The sequence below is a fragment of the Haematobia irritans genome, chromosome 2 (assembly GCF_050003625.1).
Source record: "Haematobia irritans isolate KBUSLIRL chromosome 2, ASM5000362v1, whole genome shotgun sequence".
In the NCBI taxonomy this organism is placed as follows: domain Eukaryota; kingdom Metazoa; phylum Arthropoda; class Insecta; order Diptera; family Muscidae; genus Haematobia; species Haematobia irritans.
Window position 1 is genome coordinate 146,210,025 of NC_134398.1, and position 16,013 is coordinate 146,226,037.

The 16,013-nt window shown below is 34.1% G+C and overlaps 1 protein-coding gene across 2 annotated transcripts in view; it reads right to left on the minus strand.

Moving 5' to 3' along the window:
* The window catches only part of LOC142226467 (chitinase-like protein Idgf2), a 34,237-nt gene that overhangs the window by 15,964 nt on the left and 2,260 nt on the right, over positions 1–16,013 (minus strand). The window contains exon 3 of one of the 2 annotated variants that reach the window (XM_075296512.1): positions 7,340–7,972. In XM_075296512.1, coding sequence (XP_075152627.1) covers positions 7,340–7,972 — 633 coding nt within the window. Of the gene's footprint in view, positions 1–479; positions 720–7,339; positions 7,973–16,013 lie in introns of those variants that run through there. The other variant, XM_075296511.1, reaches the window with a different exon arrangement.

The following is a 16,013-nucleotide window of genomic DNA, read 5'->3' on the forward strand; positions in this document are numbered from 1 at the left end:
GGCGAAATTTGCTACAGAAATAAAAATTTTGCAAAATTTTCTAAAGAAATAAAAGTTTGCAATAATTTTCTATAGAAATATTATTTTGGCGAAATTTTAAAATTTTTCTATTTTTGGGACAAATTTTCTAAAGAAATAAAATATTGGATAAATTTTCTATAGAAATGAATTGTTGCAAACATTTTCTATTTAAATAAAAACGAAAACTTCAAAATAAGATTTTTAAATTTGGTAGCTTTTGTTAGATTATTTTTGGCATGATTTGCAACCGTGGAAATGGTGGAAATCTTACGGCCGCCTTGGTACTTAAAAATATGTGTGGCCAATATAGACGTAATCAAAGATGACTAGACACCATTTTATGCGGATGATTAATAAATCTACGATTTTACGTTTTCATAATTCCGCCTTAATCCCAAAAGTTTTCTATATATTTGAGCAATTAGTGTAATTTACATTATCTTATTTTAATCGTTTACCTTCACGAATATAACTGCTAGAATCATAATAGCACACCATGTGTGCAGTGCTATTTGCTGCACCATAGATGCCAGCGACAAGCGATAATAGTATTAACAATACTTTCATGGTGATCCAAGATTAGTCTCAGAGACTCATGCAGGAAAAGAAATACGATTGTTTTTATTTGCTTCTACAAAAATTTTATGGTCCGCCACTAGACACACAACCGTTATAGTTAAATACCGAATTGACACTAAATCTGATCTACAATAAAATCGCACAAGCCGATGAGAAATAAGAAATCAAAATCGAAATCAACTGCTAAAAAAAAAGCTTAAATGGAGCATATAATCTCATTGCCTTGTCATGGCCGATTTTATTTTCTTATTTCAAGAAAAATAAACAAAAGTAAAAACAAAACAATAAAATACAAATCAAAACAAATCAAAGTCACATAAGTTTCAACGGGGTATGAGAGAGTTTGAATTAAAAAGCTCTTGTTTGTTTGGTGTTACGTCTTGGTTTGAGGCATTTTAACGTTGATAATCACTCTCATCTTCCAGGCAAATTATCTAACTCAGCATTACAGTGAACCACATTGAAGCACTTTGTTGTTGGTTTTGTTTTTAATCTACAACTATATAACATCGTTAACGCTGCACAGCATCTTTTCGAAAAGTCCAGACGATCACGTCATTATTTTGATTACGACTTAAAAACAAAACTTAAGATAAGCGCCATCGGCTTTGTTATTGTAGACAATGTTTTTATACCCACCACCATAGAATGGTGACGGGGGTATAATAAGTTTGTCATTCCGTTTGTAACGCATCGAAATATCGATTTCCGACTATATAAAGTATATATATTCTTGATCAGGGAGAAATTCTAAGACGATATAACGATGTCCGTCTGTCCGTCTGTCTGTCTGTCTGTCTGTCTGTCTGTCTGTCTGTCTGTTGTAATCACGCTACAGACTTCAATAATGAAGCAATCGTGCTGAAATTTTGCACAAGCTCGTCTTTTGTCTGCAGGCAGGTCAAGTTCGAAGATGGGCTATATCGGTCCAGGTTTTGATATAGTCCCCATATAAACCGACCTCCCGATTTGGGGTCTTGGGCTTATAGAAATCGTAGTTTTTATCCAATTTGCCTGAAATTTGAAATCTGGAGGTATTTTATGACCATAAAGAAATGTGCCAAAAATGGTGAGTATCGGTCCACGTTTTAGTATAGCCCCCATATAGACCGATCTCCCGATTTTACTTCTTGGGCTTATAGAAACCGCAGTTTTTATTCAATTTTCCTGAAATTTGAAATCTAGAGGTATTGTAGGACCACAAATACGTGTGCCAAAAATTGTGAGTATCGGTCCATATTTTGGTATAGCCCCCATATAGACCGATCTCCCGATTTTACTTCTTGGGCTTATAGAAAACGCAGTTTTTATTCAATTTACCTGAAATTGGAAATCTAGAGGTATTGTAGGACCACAAATACGTGTGCCAAAAATTGTGAGTATCGGTCCATATTTTGGTATAGCCCCCATATAGACCGATCTCCCGATTTTACTTCTTGGGCTTATAGAAACCGCAGTTTTTATTCAATTTACCTGAAATTGGAAATCTAGAGGTATTGTAGGACCACAAATACGTGTGCCAAAAATTGTGAGTATCGGTCCATATTATGGTATAGCCCCCATATAGACCGTCTCCCGATTTGGGGTCTTGGGCTTATAGAAACCGTAGTTTTTATCCAATTTGTCTGAAATTGGAAATCTAGAGGTATTTTAGGACCATAAAGAGGTGTGCCGAAAATGGTGAGTATCGATCCATATTTTGGCATAGCCCCCATATAGACCGATTTCCCGATTTTACTTCTTGGGCTTCTAGAATCCGAAGTTTTTATCCTATTTGCCTGAAATTGGAAATCTAGAGGTATTTTCGGGTCACAAAGAGGTGTGCCGAAAATGGTGAGTATCGGTCCATATTTTAGTATAGCCCCCATAAGAACGATCTCCCGATTTAACTCCTTGGGTTTCTAGAAACCGTAGTTTTTATCTGATATGCCTGAAATTGTAAATATTCTGGTATTTTAGGCTCACAAAAACGTGTATCGGATTAAGTTTTTATCGGTCCACTTGGTAATGCCTCCATATAGACCGACTTCACTTCTTGAGGGTGTAGAAGGCGCACTGATCATGAAAATTGCTTGAAACTCAATGTAAAATTTCCAGATTTTACTTCTACAGATTTAAGATTTCAAATCAAGACGTTATTTTATAATTTTCTTGCACACTTACAAGAGATGTTAATGATTCCTCTAAACCTCAAACAAAAATGGTTCTTACAAATCCAGAATCTGATATAGTCCTCATAGGTGAAATCTTTAAATTTATCTTCGGGTTGTGTCCTCAAGTCCTCAAGCCCTCCTGAAAATTCAAAGGAAACCCTAATATTTGGTTCATGGTGGTGGGTATTTAAGATTCGGCCCGGCCGAACTTACTGCTGTATATACTTGTTTTGTTCTCTTGTTGACAATTTGTGTCTGAGTGAAGTGACAGTGAGAGAGTGAGTGGGAGTATGAGAGGAAATTTCCATTAGTGTTAGAAGTGTCAGTACACAAAATTAGAGGTGTGCGCGTGAGTGCCTCACACTCACGAACATTCACGAAGCAAAATGTTTATTCACACACGCTCACGCACGATACGCGTGGGAGCCACTCACACTCACGCACATTCACGAAATGAAAACCAATACTCACACACGCTCACGGATGAACTACTTTTAAAGACTTATGCTTCACGACAATTCACGTGACTCACAACAAATTCACGAGACTCACGACATTTTTCAACCGGGAATGAGCAAAGGTAACAAAATTCATGAATAGAATATAGTTCGACAGCTAAATTATCAGAATTTTTTGTAAAATGTAGGTATTTTGGCCATATTTGTATAAACCGGAAGAACAACTATATTGAGGATTTATTTAAATCTGAAGCAAATTAGATCACACTTGACACACTTAAGTAGCGAATTAAATATATTCTCTGTAGAAACTATCAAGTCAATTGGAGGAAAATGCCATTCAAAATGGGATTAAAATATGAAACATTCTACCATATTTTCCCCAACTCGGGCGTACACGTACATGGGAGCTGTATCTGAATCTGAACCGATTTTGAGCAAATTTGACATGCATTGTTAGAACAAGTAAGTAAAGTCTAAAGTCGGGCGGGGCCGACTATATTATACCCTTCACCACCATGTAGACCAACATTTGTGTTACCATCTCAACTACTTCAAATTTGCTGGAGCTATATAAAGGTTTGCATTTCCAGATACAAATATTTATAATGGAGACAATTTTTGGTACTTCTACAAAATCTTTACAATTAAAAGTGAAATCGGCTAACGCCCTGCGAGAGAAATTTTAATGCAATTGTACAAAAGAGCATTTATGATTTACCAGGAGATACTTATGTATTCGAGATATAGGACAATTTGAGTAACATTTACAATTTTTGCTACTCAGCAGTGACGATTTTACAAGGATATTGGTTAGATCTTGCTAAGATATGTGTTCAAGTGTGGGTTGTAATATATTATTTGGTCAAGTCGGGCGACTTATTTAAAACTCAACCGTTCTGTGGAAAGTCTGGCATTACAGTGTGTAGGATATGACTAAGATATGGGGAAATCATCACAGAATTTTGTGTAAAGTGTAGGAATTTGGCCATATTTGTGTAAACCGAGGAAAATCCTATTGCAAATGGGTCTAAAATATGAAATAGTCTACTATATTTCCCAACTCTGGTGTACATATATATGGGAGCTATATAATCTGAACAGATTTTGATTAAATTTGAAATGCATAGTTAGAATAATAACTCTGCTATCTCTGCAAAATTTCACGTAAATGGGAGTATAACTCTGGCCCCCGTGGTCATTTGAGTGTAAATCGAGCCAAAGATATATATGGGAGCTATATCTAAATCTGAACCGATTTCAACCAAATTAGGTACACTTACCGATACTATTAAACGTACGCCTTGTGCAAAATTTGGACTAAATCACGGCAAAACCCTGGCTTTTGAGGCCATATACGTTAAAATCGGACGAAGATATATATGGGAGATATATCTAAATCTGAACCGATTTCAACCAAATGTGGTACACTTACCGATACTATTAAACGTACTCCTTGTGCAAAATTTGAACTAAATCACGGCAAAACTCTAGCTTTTGAGGCCACATAAGTGCAAATCGGACGAAAGATATATATGGGAGCTATATCTAAATCTGAACCGATTTCAATCAAATTTAGCAAGCATTGGTAGAATGTGAATTCTACTCTTTATGCAAAATTTCACGTAAATCGGTAGTAAACTTTGGCCTCTGTGGGCAAATGAGTGTAAATCGGGCGAAAGCTATATATGGGGGCTATATCTAAATCTGAACCGATTTGGCTGATATTTTGCAAGTTTTTCGAGACTCATAAAATATTCGGATGTACGGAATTTGAAGAACATCGGTTGATAAACACGCCAATTATGACAAGATCGGGGATAAATATAAATGGCAGCTATATCTAAATCTGAACCGATTTTTTTCCAAAATCAATCGATTATCGTTGTCCCAAAAAACTACCCTATGCCAAATTCGAGGACGATCGGACTTAAACTGCGACCTGTACTTTGCGCACAAAAATACATGAACAGACGGACAGACGGACGGAAAGACAGACAGACAGACGGACATTGCTAAATCGACTCAGAATTTAGTTCTAAGATGATCGGTATACTAAAAGATGGGTCTCAGACTTTTCCTTCTTGGCGTTACATACAAATGCACAAACTTATTATACACTGTACCACAGTAGTGGTGAAGGGTATAATAATAATTCTGCAATCTCTGTAAAATTTCACGTAATGGGAGTATGACATTGGCCTCCGTGGTCATATGAGTGTAAATCGGATGAAAGATATATATATGGGAGCTATATCTAAATCTGAACCAATTTCAACCAAATTTGGAACAAATAACGATACTATAACACGTACTTATTGTGCAAAATTTAAAGCAAAACAGGGCAAAACTCTGGATTTTGAGGCCATATAAGTGCAAATCGGATGAAAGATATATATGGGAGCTATAATTAAATCTGAACCGATTTAGCTGAAATTTGGCACAATTAACGACACTATTAAACGTACTCCTTGTGCAAAATTTGAAGCAAATCACAGCAAACCCAAGGCTTTTGAGAAAATATAAGTGCAAATCGCGCGAAAGCTTATATAAGAGCTGTATGTAAATCTGAACCGATTTCAACAAAATTTGGTACACTTACCGATACTATTAAACGTAATCCTTGTGCAAAATTTGAAGCATGTTAAGGCATAACTCTGGCTTTTGAGGTCATATAAGTTCAAATCGGACGATAGATATATATGGGAGCTATATCTAAATCTGAAATGATTTCAACCAAATTTGGCACGCATAACGATACCGTTAAACGTACCTCTCGTGCAAAATTGGCAGCAAGTCAGGGCAAAACTCTGGCTTTTGAGATCATATAAGTGCAAATCGATGAAGGATATATATGGGAGCTATATCTAAATCTGAACCGATTTCAATCAAATTTGCCAAGCATTGGTAAAATGTCAATTCTACTCTCTATGCATAATCGAAAATCGGTACTAAACTTTGGCCTCTGTTGCCATATGAGTCTAAATCGGACGAAAGATATATATGGGAGCTATATGCAAATCTGAACCGATTTGGCTGACATTTTGCAAGTTTTTCGTGACTCATAAATATTCGGATGTACGGAATTTGAAGAAAATCGGCTTTGTTCCAAATAACGACCCTATGCCAAATTTGAGAACGATCGGACTTAAACTGAGACATGTACTTTGCGCACAAAAATACATGAACAGACAGACAGACATCGCTAAATCGTCTTAGAATTTAATTTTAAGACGATCGGTACACTAGACAATGGGTCTCCGACTTTTCTTCTTGGTGTTACATACAAATGCACGAACTTATTATACCCTCTACCACAGTAGTGGTGAAGGGTATAAAAATTAACTAAAAACAAAAACAGAAGTTATTGGCGCCAATCTATGGTCATTTTAACCGTACAGTAATTCATTCTTACTATTTTTGGGAATCGTACGCAAATTTTCTTTTGCGTTAGTACATATGTGAACGGTCATTGAACTTTATACTTAATACTTAAAAAAAGGAAAATTTTATTGAGTTAAGGAAAAATTTCGAAAAAATAATAAAATTACAAACAAATAATTCTTTAAAAAAAAATTAGTTAAATTTAGCGTTACTTTAACTACGGAAATTTTTTCGGTATACTTATTGATCTTTCTTTTATCGAACATAAACTCCATATTTGCACGCTTACTATATCGAAGATAATGTTAAGGTGCCTTGCCAACGGCAACTGTTACGAGTACTATACCCCAAGCAATGCGATTGTGGATGACAGTCTTCACCGCATATATATCTTTTCACATATTGGTCTCCAAAATAAAACCACTTTTCACTCCCTTGAATAAGTTTATTTCTCATAGAAATTTATTATTTAAATATTTATTAATTTAATACGTACGAGTATTCTTATCATAAGACTTAATCAAAATCAACTATAAAATAATGGAACGCTAATGTAACAAGGCAAATATAAAATAATTTCTAAGGTCACTGTAAGGCTACTTAACAAATAACACTTTCTGTTTTTTGCCAAACGATTCGATTTCACTGGAACATGAATCGTATTTCGAATTAATCTAGACTACCTAGAACAAAACAGAACAAAAACAAAATACTCTTACTAATCGAGTATGGTTTGTACTGAACGCAATATTGGGAATTTAACACCAGTACATAAGCCGCGGAAGTCATCATAGCTTAAATCGAACAATACAATGCCTCCCAAACCCTTTTGACTGGCATAATTTGCTTTGAGATTGGCAAAATCTGGATCATCGAAACTAATCCACAGACCATGTTCATTATTTTGATCGGCTGGTCGGAATGCATAGTTGCCATATTTATGATCAATATCGAGAACTTTTAGCACGGGTGCAGTTGGACCACGGAACGTGCCCGATGGATTGACTTTATTTACCAACGCACAAATTTCTGGCCAACTTAAAAGACCCGAAATTTTTGTTATAGCTCCAGCTTCAGCAGGTCCTTCGGTTTCGGGTACCACAGGCATACCGGACAATTGAGAATCTGTTGTCATTTTCCATGCCCGACCATAAGTGGCAATACCCAAATTAAGTTTATTAGCAGCACAACCATTTTGTAGCCAATAGTTAATCTGAAAATCGATATTGTAATGGGGTAAACGATTTTGTTCGTCCTTCAGAAATATCGGTGCTGTATAGTCGGCCTCTTCGGGATTACGTTCGGGTGTGAGAAAATCAAAAGCGAAAAGATTAATGAACTCAAAGCTATCCTGTATCTTGGGAATATCAAAGTACCCTAGAAAAGAAAAGAGAGAGTTGGAGAAAAATATCGTAAGAAAAGTAATCAATTAAAACATTTAATTTAGCAAATATTTTAGCAAATTAATATGATACACTTTTTTAAATTCCGTAGTTAAACTAACGCTAAATTTAACTTATTTTTATTGGAAAAAATTATTTGCTAGTAGTTAAATTTTATTATGTTATTGGAAATTTTCCCCAGCTTAATGATTTTACTTTTTATACCCTACCCATCCTATGGTTGGATGGGGGTATATTAACTTTGTCATTCCGTTTGTAACACATTGAAATATTGTTCTAACAGGTTGGATGATAAGTCCCCGGTCTAACAAAGAAAAACACATTTCTTTGTCAAAATTCGTTTTTATTATTCAACATAGTTCCCTTCAAGAGCGATACAACGATTATAACGACCTTCCAATTTTTTGATACCATTTTGGTAGTACTCCTTCGGTTTTGCCTCAAAATAGGCCTCCGTTTCGGCGATCACCTCTTCATTGCAGCCAATTTTTTTCCCTGCGAGCATCCTTTTGAGGTCTGAGAACAAGAAAAAGTCGCTGGGGGCCAGATCTGGAGAATACGGTGGGTGGGGGAAGCAATCGAAGCCCAACTCATGAATTTTTGCCATCGTTCTCAATGACTTGTGGCACGGTGCGTTGTCTTGGTGGAACAACACTTTTTCCTTCTTCATATGGGGCCGTTTTGCCGCGATTTCGACCTTCAAACGCTCCAATAACGCCATATAATAGTCACTGTTGATGGTTTTTCCCTACTCAAGATAATTGATAAAAATTATTCGATGCGCATCCCAAAAAACAGAGGCCATTACTTTGCCAGCGTACTTTTGAGTCTTTCCACGCTTCGGAGACGGTTCACCGGTCACTGTCCACTCAGCCGACTGTCGATTGGACTCAGGAGTGTAGTGATGGAGCCATGTTTCATCCATTGTCACATATCGGCGGAAAAACTCGGGTGTATTACGAGTTAACAGCTGCAAACACCGCTCAGAATCATCAACACGTTGTTGTTTTTGGTCAAATGTGAGCTCCAAATATTGATGAATGATATGACCAACACGTTCTTTTTATATCTTTAAGGCCTCTGTTATCTCGATCAACCTCATTTTACGGTCATTCAAAATCATTTTATGGTTTTTTTGATGTTTTCGTCGGTAACCACCTCTTTCGGGCGTCCACTGCGTTCACCATCCTCCGTGCTCATTTCACCACGCTTGAATTTTGCATACCAATCAATTATTGTTGATTTCCCTGGGGCAGAGTCCGGAAACTCATAATCAAGCCAAGTTGTTGCTTCCACAGTATTTTTTCCCTTCAGAAAACAGTATTTTATCAAAACACCAAACTCCTTTCTTCCCATTTTTATCACAATAACAAAAGTTGCTTCACAAAAGACGCTCTATCTCACAAACTAATTGACTTACAGACGTAAAATTTTGACACGAATTATTTGAAGGTTGGTACTATATAAAAATAATAAGCATTTCGTAAAAGCGACGCCATCTATGTGTCAGAGCGGGGACTTATCAGCTAACCTGTTAAGACCCCTGCGATATGGTGAAATTCTGAGTCGATCAAAGCCTATCATTCCGTCCGTCTGTTGAAATCACGCTAACTTCAGAACGAAACGAGCTATCGACTTGGCATTAGTAAAGGGTGATTCTTTTGAGGTTAGGATTTTCATGCATTAGTATTTGACAGATCACGTGGGATTTCAGACATGGTGTCAAAGAGAAAGATGCTCAGTATGCTTTGACATTTCATCATGAATAGACTTACTAACGAGCAACGCTTGCAAATCATTGAATTTTATTACCAAAATCAGTGGCAGAAAATCCGCTTTTTTATCGACAAATTTTGTTCAGCGATGAGGCTCATTTCTGGTTGAATGGCTACGTAAATAAGCAAAATTGCCGCATTTGGAGTGAAGAGCAACCAGAAGCGGTTCAAGAACTGCCCATGCATCCCGAAAAATGCACTGTTTGGTGTGGTTTGTACGCTGGTGGAATCATTGGACCGTATTTTTTCAAAGATGCTGTTGGACGCAACGTTACGGTGAATGGCGATCGCTATCGTTCGATGCTAACAAACTTTTTGTTGCCAAAAATGGAAGAACTGAACTTGGTTGACATGTGGTTTCAACAAGATGGCGCTACATGCCACACAGCTCGCGATTCTATGGCCATTTTGAGGGAAAACTTCGGAGAACAATTCATCTCAAGAAATGGACCGGTAAGTTGGCCACCAAGATCATGCGATTTGACGCCTTTAGACTATTTTTTGTGGGGCTACGTCAAGTCTAAAGTCTACAGAAATAAGCCAGCAACTATTCCAGCTTTGGAAGACAACATTTCCGAAGAAATTCGGGCTATTCCGGCCGAAATGCTCGAAAAAGTTGCCCAAAATTGGACTTTCCGAATGGACCACCTAAGACGCAGCCGCGGTCAACATTTAAATGAAATTATCTTCAAAAAGTAAATGTCATGGACCAATCTAACGTTTCAAATAAAGAACCGATGAGATTTTGCAAATTTTATGCGTTTTTTTAAAAAAAAAAGTTATCAAGCTCTTAACAAATCACCCTTTAGTTGTATTTATGTAGGCCCCCATACAAACGGACCCAAAGATTTGACTTGCGGAGCCTCTAAGAGAAGCAAATTTCATCCGATACGGCTACGGTTTCTAAAAACCATGGTCGATATCGGTCCATAATTATATATAGCCCCCATATATACCGATCCCCAGATTTGATCTCCGGAGTCTCTTGGAGGAGCAAAATTCATCCGATCCGGTTGACATTTGGTACGTGGTGTTATTATATGGTCTCCATATAATAACACCACATATCGGTCCATAATTACATATAGCCCCCATATAAACGGATCCCAAATTTGACATCCGGAGCCTCTCAGAGGATCAAAATTCATTCATCAAAAATTGGTCTATATCGGTCTATAATTATATATAGCCCCATATAAACCCCATATAATTATATGTAGCCCACATATAAATCGATCCCCAGATTTGACCTCCGGAGCCCCTTGGAAGAGCAAAATTCACCCGATCCGATTGAAATTTGTTACATCGTGTAAGTAAATGGTCTCTAACAACCATGCAATAATTGGTCCATATCGGTCCATAATTATATATAACCCCATTTAAACTGATCCTCATATTTGCTCTCCGGAGCCTCTTGGGGGAGCAAAATTCATCCGATCCGGTTGAAATTTGTTACGTGGTGTTAGTATATAGTTACCAACCATACAAAGTAGGTGCCACCGTGGTGCAATGGTTAGCATGCCCCCTTGCATATACAAGGTCGTGGGAGCGATTCCTGCTTCGACCGAACACCAAAAAGTTTTTCAGCTGTGGATTATCCCACCTCAGTAATACTGGTGACATTTCTGAGGGTTTCAAGGTTTCTCTAGGTGGTTTCACTGCAATGTGGAACGCCGTTCGGACTCGGCTATTAAAAGGAGGTCCCTTGTCATTAAGCTTAACATGGAATCGGGTAGCACTCAGTGATAAGAGAGAAGTTCACCAATGTGGTATCGCAATGGACTGAATAGTCTAAGTGAGTCTGATATATTGGGCTGTCACCTAACCTAACCTAACTAATCATACCATAAATCGATCGATGTGACCTCCGGAACTTCTTAGAGGAGCAAAATTCATCCGATTCGGTTGAAATTTGGTACATTGCGCTATAATATGGCCGCTAACAACCATGCCAAAATTGGTCCATATCAATCTATAGTTATATATAGCAGTTCCTCAATCACACTAAAATTGGTCCATATTGGTTCATAATCATGGTTGCCACTCGAGCCAAAAATAATCTACCAAATTTTATTTCTATAGAAAAGTTTGTCAAAATTTTATTTCTATAGAAAATTTTGTCGAGATTTTATTTCTATAGAAAATTTTGTCAATATTTTGTTTCTATAGAAAATTTTGTCAAAATTTTATTTCTATAGAAAATTTTGTCAAAATTTTATTTCTAGAGAAAATTTTGTTTTTTTTATAGAAAATTTTGTCAAAATTTTATTTCTATAGAAAATAGAAAATTGTGTCAAAATTTTATTTCTATAGAAAATTTTGCCAAGATTTTATTTTTAAAGAAAATTTAGTCAAAATTTTATTTCTATAGAATATTTTGTAAAACTGAATTATACATGTATTTAATCGGCCATTTTATACCCTCCACCATAGGATGGGGGTATATTAACTATGTCATTCCGTTTGTAACACATCGAAATATTGCTCTAAGACCCCATAAAGTATATATATTCTCTGTCGTGGTGAAATTCTGAATCGATCTGAGCATGTCCGTCCGCCCGTCTGTTGAAATCACGCAAACTTTCTTGAAACTTGGCACAAGTAGTTGTTATTGATGTAGGTCGGATGGTATTGCAAATGGGAAATATCGGTCCACTTTTACGTATAGCCCCCATATAAACGGACCCCCAAATTTGGCTTGCGATTGCTCTAATAGAAGCGAATTTCATCCGATCCGGCTGAAATGTGGTACATGATGTTAGTATATGGTCTCTAACAACTATACAAAAATTGGTCCACATCGGTCCATAATTATATATAGCCCCCATATAAACCGATCCCCCGATTTGGTTTGCGGAGCCTCTAAGAGAACCAAATTTCATCCGATCCGGCTGAAATTTGGTACATGGTGTTAGTATATGTTTTCTAACAACCATGTAAAAATTGGTCCACCGATCCCTCGATCCCTCGATTTGGCTTGCGGAGCCTCTAAGAGAAGCAAATTTCATCCGATCCAGCTGAAATTTGGTACATGGTGTTGGTATATGTTCTCTAATGACCACGCAAAAATTGGTCTACATCGGCCCGTAATTATATATAGCCCCCATATAAACCGATCCCCAGATTTGGCCTTGGTACGTGGTACGTGACCGATTGAAATTTGGTACGTGGTGTTAGTATATTGTCTCTAACAACCATGCTAAAATTGGTCCATATCGGTCCATAATTAAATATAGCCCCCATATAATCTGATCCCCAGATTTGATCTCCGGAGCCTCTTAGAGGAGCAAAATTCATCCGATCCGGTTGAAATATGGTACGTGGTGTAAATATATGGTCTCTAACAACCATGAAGAATTGGTCCATATCGGTCCATAATTATATATAGCAGATCCCCAACCACACAAAAAATGGTCCATATCGGTTCATAATCATGGTTGCCACTCGAGCCAAAAATAATCTACCTAAATTTTATTTTTATAGAAAACATTGTCAAAATGTTATTTCTATAGAAAATTGTATCAAAATATTATTTCTATAAAAAATTTTGTCAGAATATTATTTCTATAGAAAATTTTTTCCAAATTTTATTTCTATAGAAAATTTTGTCAAAATTTTATTTCTATGGAAAATTTTGTCAACATTTTATTTCTATAGATAATTTTTGCCAAATTTTATTTCTATAGAAAATTTTTTCCAAACTTTACTTCTATAGAAAATGTTGTCAAAATTTTATTTTGTCAAAATTTTATTTTTATAGAAACTTTAAACTTAATTATATACTTATTTAATCGGCCTTTTTAGTTTAATATATACCACGTATGGACTTACTTACAATTTAGAAGACGGTGTTAGAAAGTTTTAAGATACCTTGCCATCGGCAAGTGTTACCGCAACCCAAGTAATTCGATTGTGGATGACAGTCTTCAGTAGAATTTTCTACGCATTTTCGTACGATTCCCAAATACAGTAAGAATGAACTACTGTATGGTTAAAATGGTCATGATTGGGCGCCAATGATTTTATTCTTTACTTTTAGTTAATTTTTTCTTCTAAGAGATGATATAATTTCGTGAACTGCAGTTAAAAAGTACAGCAGCGCCTTACATTTTCCTGGGTTTGATAACGCTCTGTGGAAATCTCAAAATGTGGAGTAATTTAGTTAAATTTTCGTGCGAGGTAGTTCATTCTTCCTATAAATCAGTTTACTTTTTTCGGTGTAGTAATAGGGTGGCTAACATTCCTTCGCTTCAAGCAAACAATTTGTCAAATAGAAAGCCAATTAATCTATTAGTCATATTGCAAACATATATCTGTCGTATTAATCTTGAGATGAATGGCCCTGTAAAAGTCATACATTTGCGAATAAACAAGAAATTCAACAAATGCTTGAATGGAAATATATGGTGTATTTCCGCCTTATCAATAATATTGAAAACAATTATTAACCTTGAAATTTTACAATTTTCAAAAAGATTATGTACGTGTATATGAAATATATAATATAATTATAAACGAATATACACTGAAAAACAGCTTGACCGTTTCCAACGATTTTGTCTTTACACTAACGATATTTGGTATTGAACCGGCGAATTCAACCAAGGAGACATTTAAGACACATTGCTCTGCTTTGTAACCAAGATGCATAAAGACAACACATTTAAAAATAAGTTCACTTATTTGATCCATTTTTCAGAATCGCTTAATTATAAGGACTTCATTGAAAATTTTTTTGACTTTTGGACAAGGAAAAAGTTTCATATCACAGAAATGCGACTTCCATGCTAAGCAAAACCACCCACCGTGAAATAAAATGTATTTTGGAAAATTTTAACTAAAATATTTTAATAATTGCAGCATGACACAAATACGTTTATAATTATTGTTAAATTGAAGAAAATTTTTTATATAATAATTTTTTTTTGTGTTTAGGAAAGTTTCATATTTTGAAGGAAAATATTAGAAACAAAAATTTGTCAAAATGTTAGTTATAGAAAATTTTATCAAAATTTTATTATTATAAAAAAATTTGTTAAAATTTTATTCTTATAAAAAATTTTGTCAACATTTTATTATTATAAAAAATTTTGAAAAAAAAAACTTTATTTCAAAAGAAAGTTTTGTCAACATTTTATATCGATAGAAAATTTTTTAAAAATCTTATTTCTGAAAGACTTTAATGAAAATTTTATCAAAATTTTATTTGTAAAGAAAATTCTATAAAAATTTTATTTCTAAAGAAAATTTTACCAAAATTTTATTTTTAAAGAAAATGTTATCAAAATTTTATTTCTTAAAAAAATTTTATCAAAATTTTATTTGTAAAGAAAATTTTGTAAAAATTTTATTTCTAGAAAGAATTTTATCAAAATTTTATTTTTAAAAAAGATTTTATCAAAAATTTATTTCTAAAAAAAAATTTATCAAAATTTTATTACTACAGAAAATTTTATCAAAATTTTATTTTCAATGAAAACTTTATCAAAATTTTATTTCTAAAGAAAATTTTATCAAAATTTTATTTCTAAAGAAAATTTTATCAAAATTTTATTTCTAAAAAAATTTTATCAAAATTTTATTTCTAAAGAAAATTTTATCAAAATTTTATTTCTAAAGAAATTTCTATCAAAATTTAATTTCTAAAGAAAATTTTATCAAAATTTTATTTCTAAAGAAAATTTGATCAAAATTTTATTTCTAAAGACAAATTTATATTTTTATAGAAAATTTTGAATTTTATTTCTATAGAAAATTTTGTCAAAATTTTATTTCTGTAGAAAATTTTGTCAAAATTTCATTTCCGTAGAAAATTTTGTCTAAATTTTATTTCTAAAGAAAATTTTATCAAAATTTTATTTCTAAAGAAAATTTTATTAAAATGTTATTTCTAATGAAAACTTTATTAAAATTTTATTTCTAAAGAAAATTTAATCAAAATTTTATTTCTAAAGAAAATTTTATCAAAATTTTATTTCTAAAGAAAATTTTAACAAAATTTTATTTCTAAAGAAAATGTTATCAAAATTTTATTTTTAAAGAAAATTTTATCAAAATTTTATTTCTAAAAAGAATTTATCAAAATTTTATTTCTAAAAAGAATTTATCAAAATTTTATTTCTTAAGAAAACTTTATCAAAATTTTATTTCTAAAGAAAATTTTATCAAAATTTTATCAAAATTTTATTTCTAAAAAGAACTTTATGAAAATTTTATTTCTAAAGAAAATTTTATCAAAAT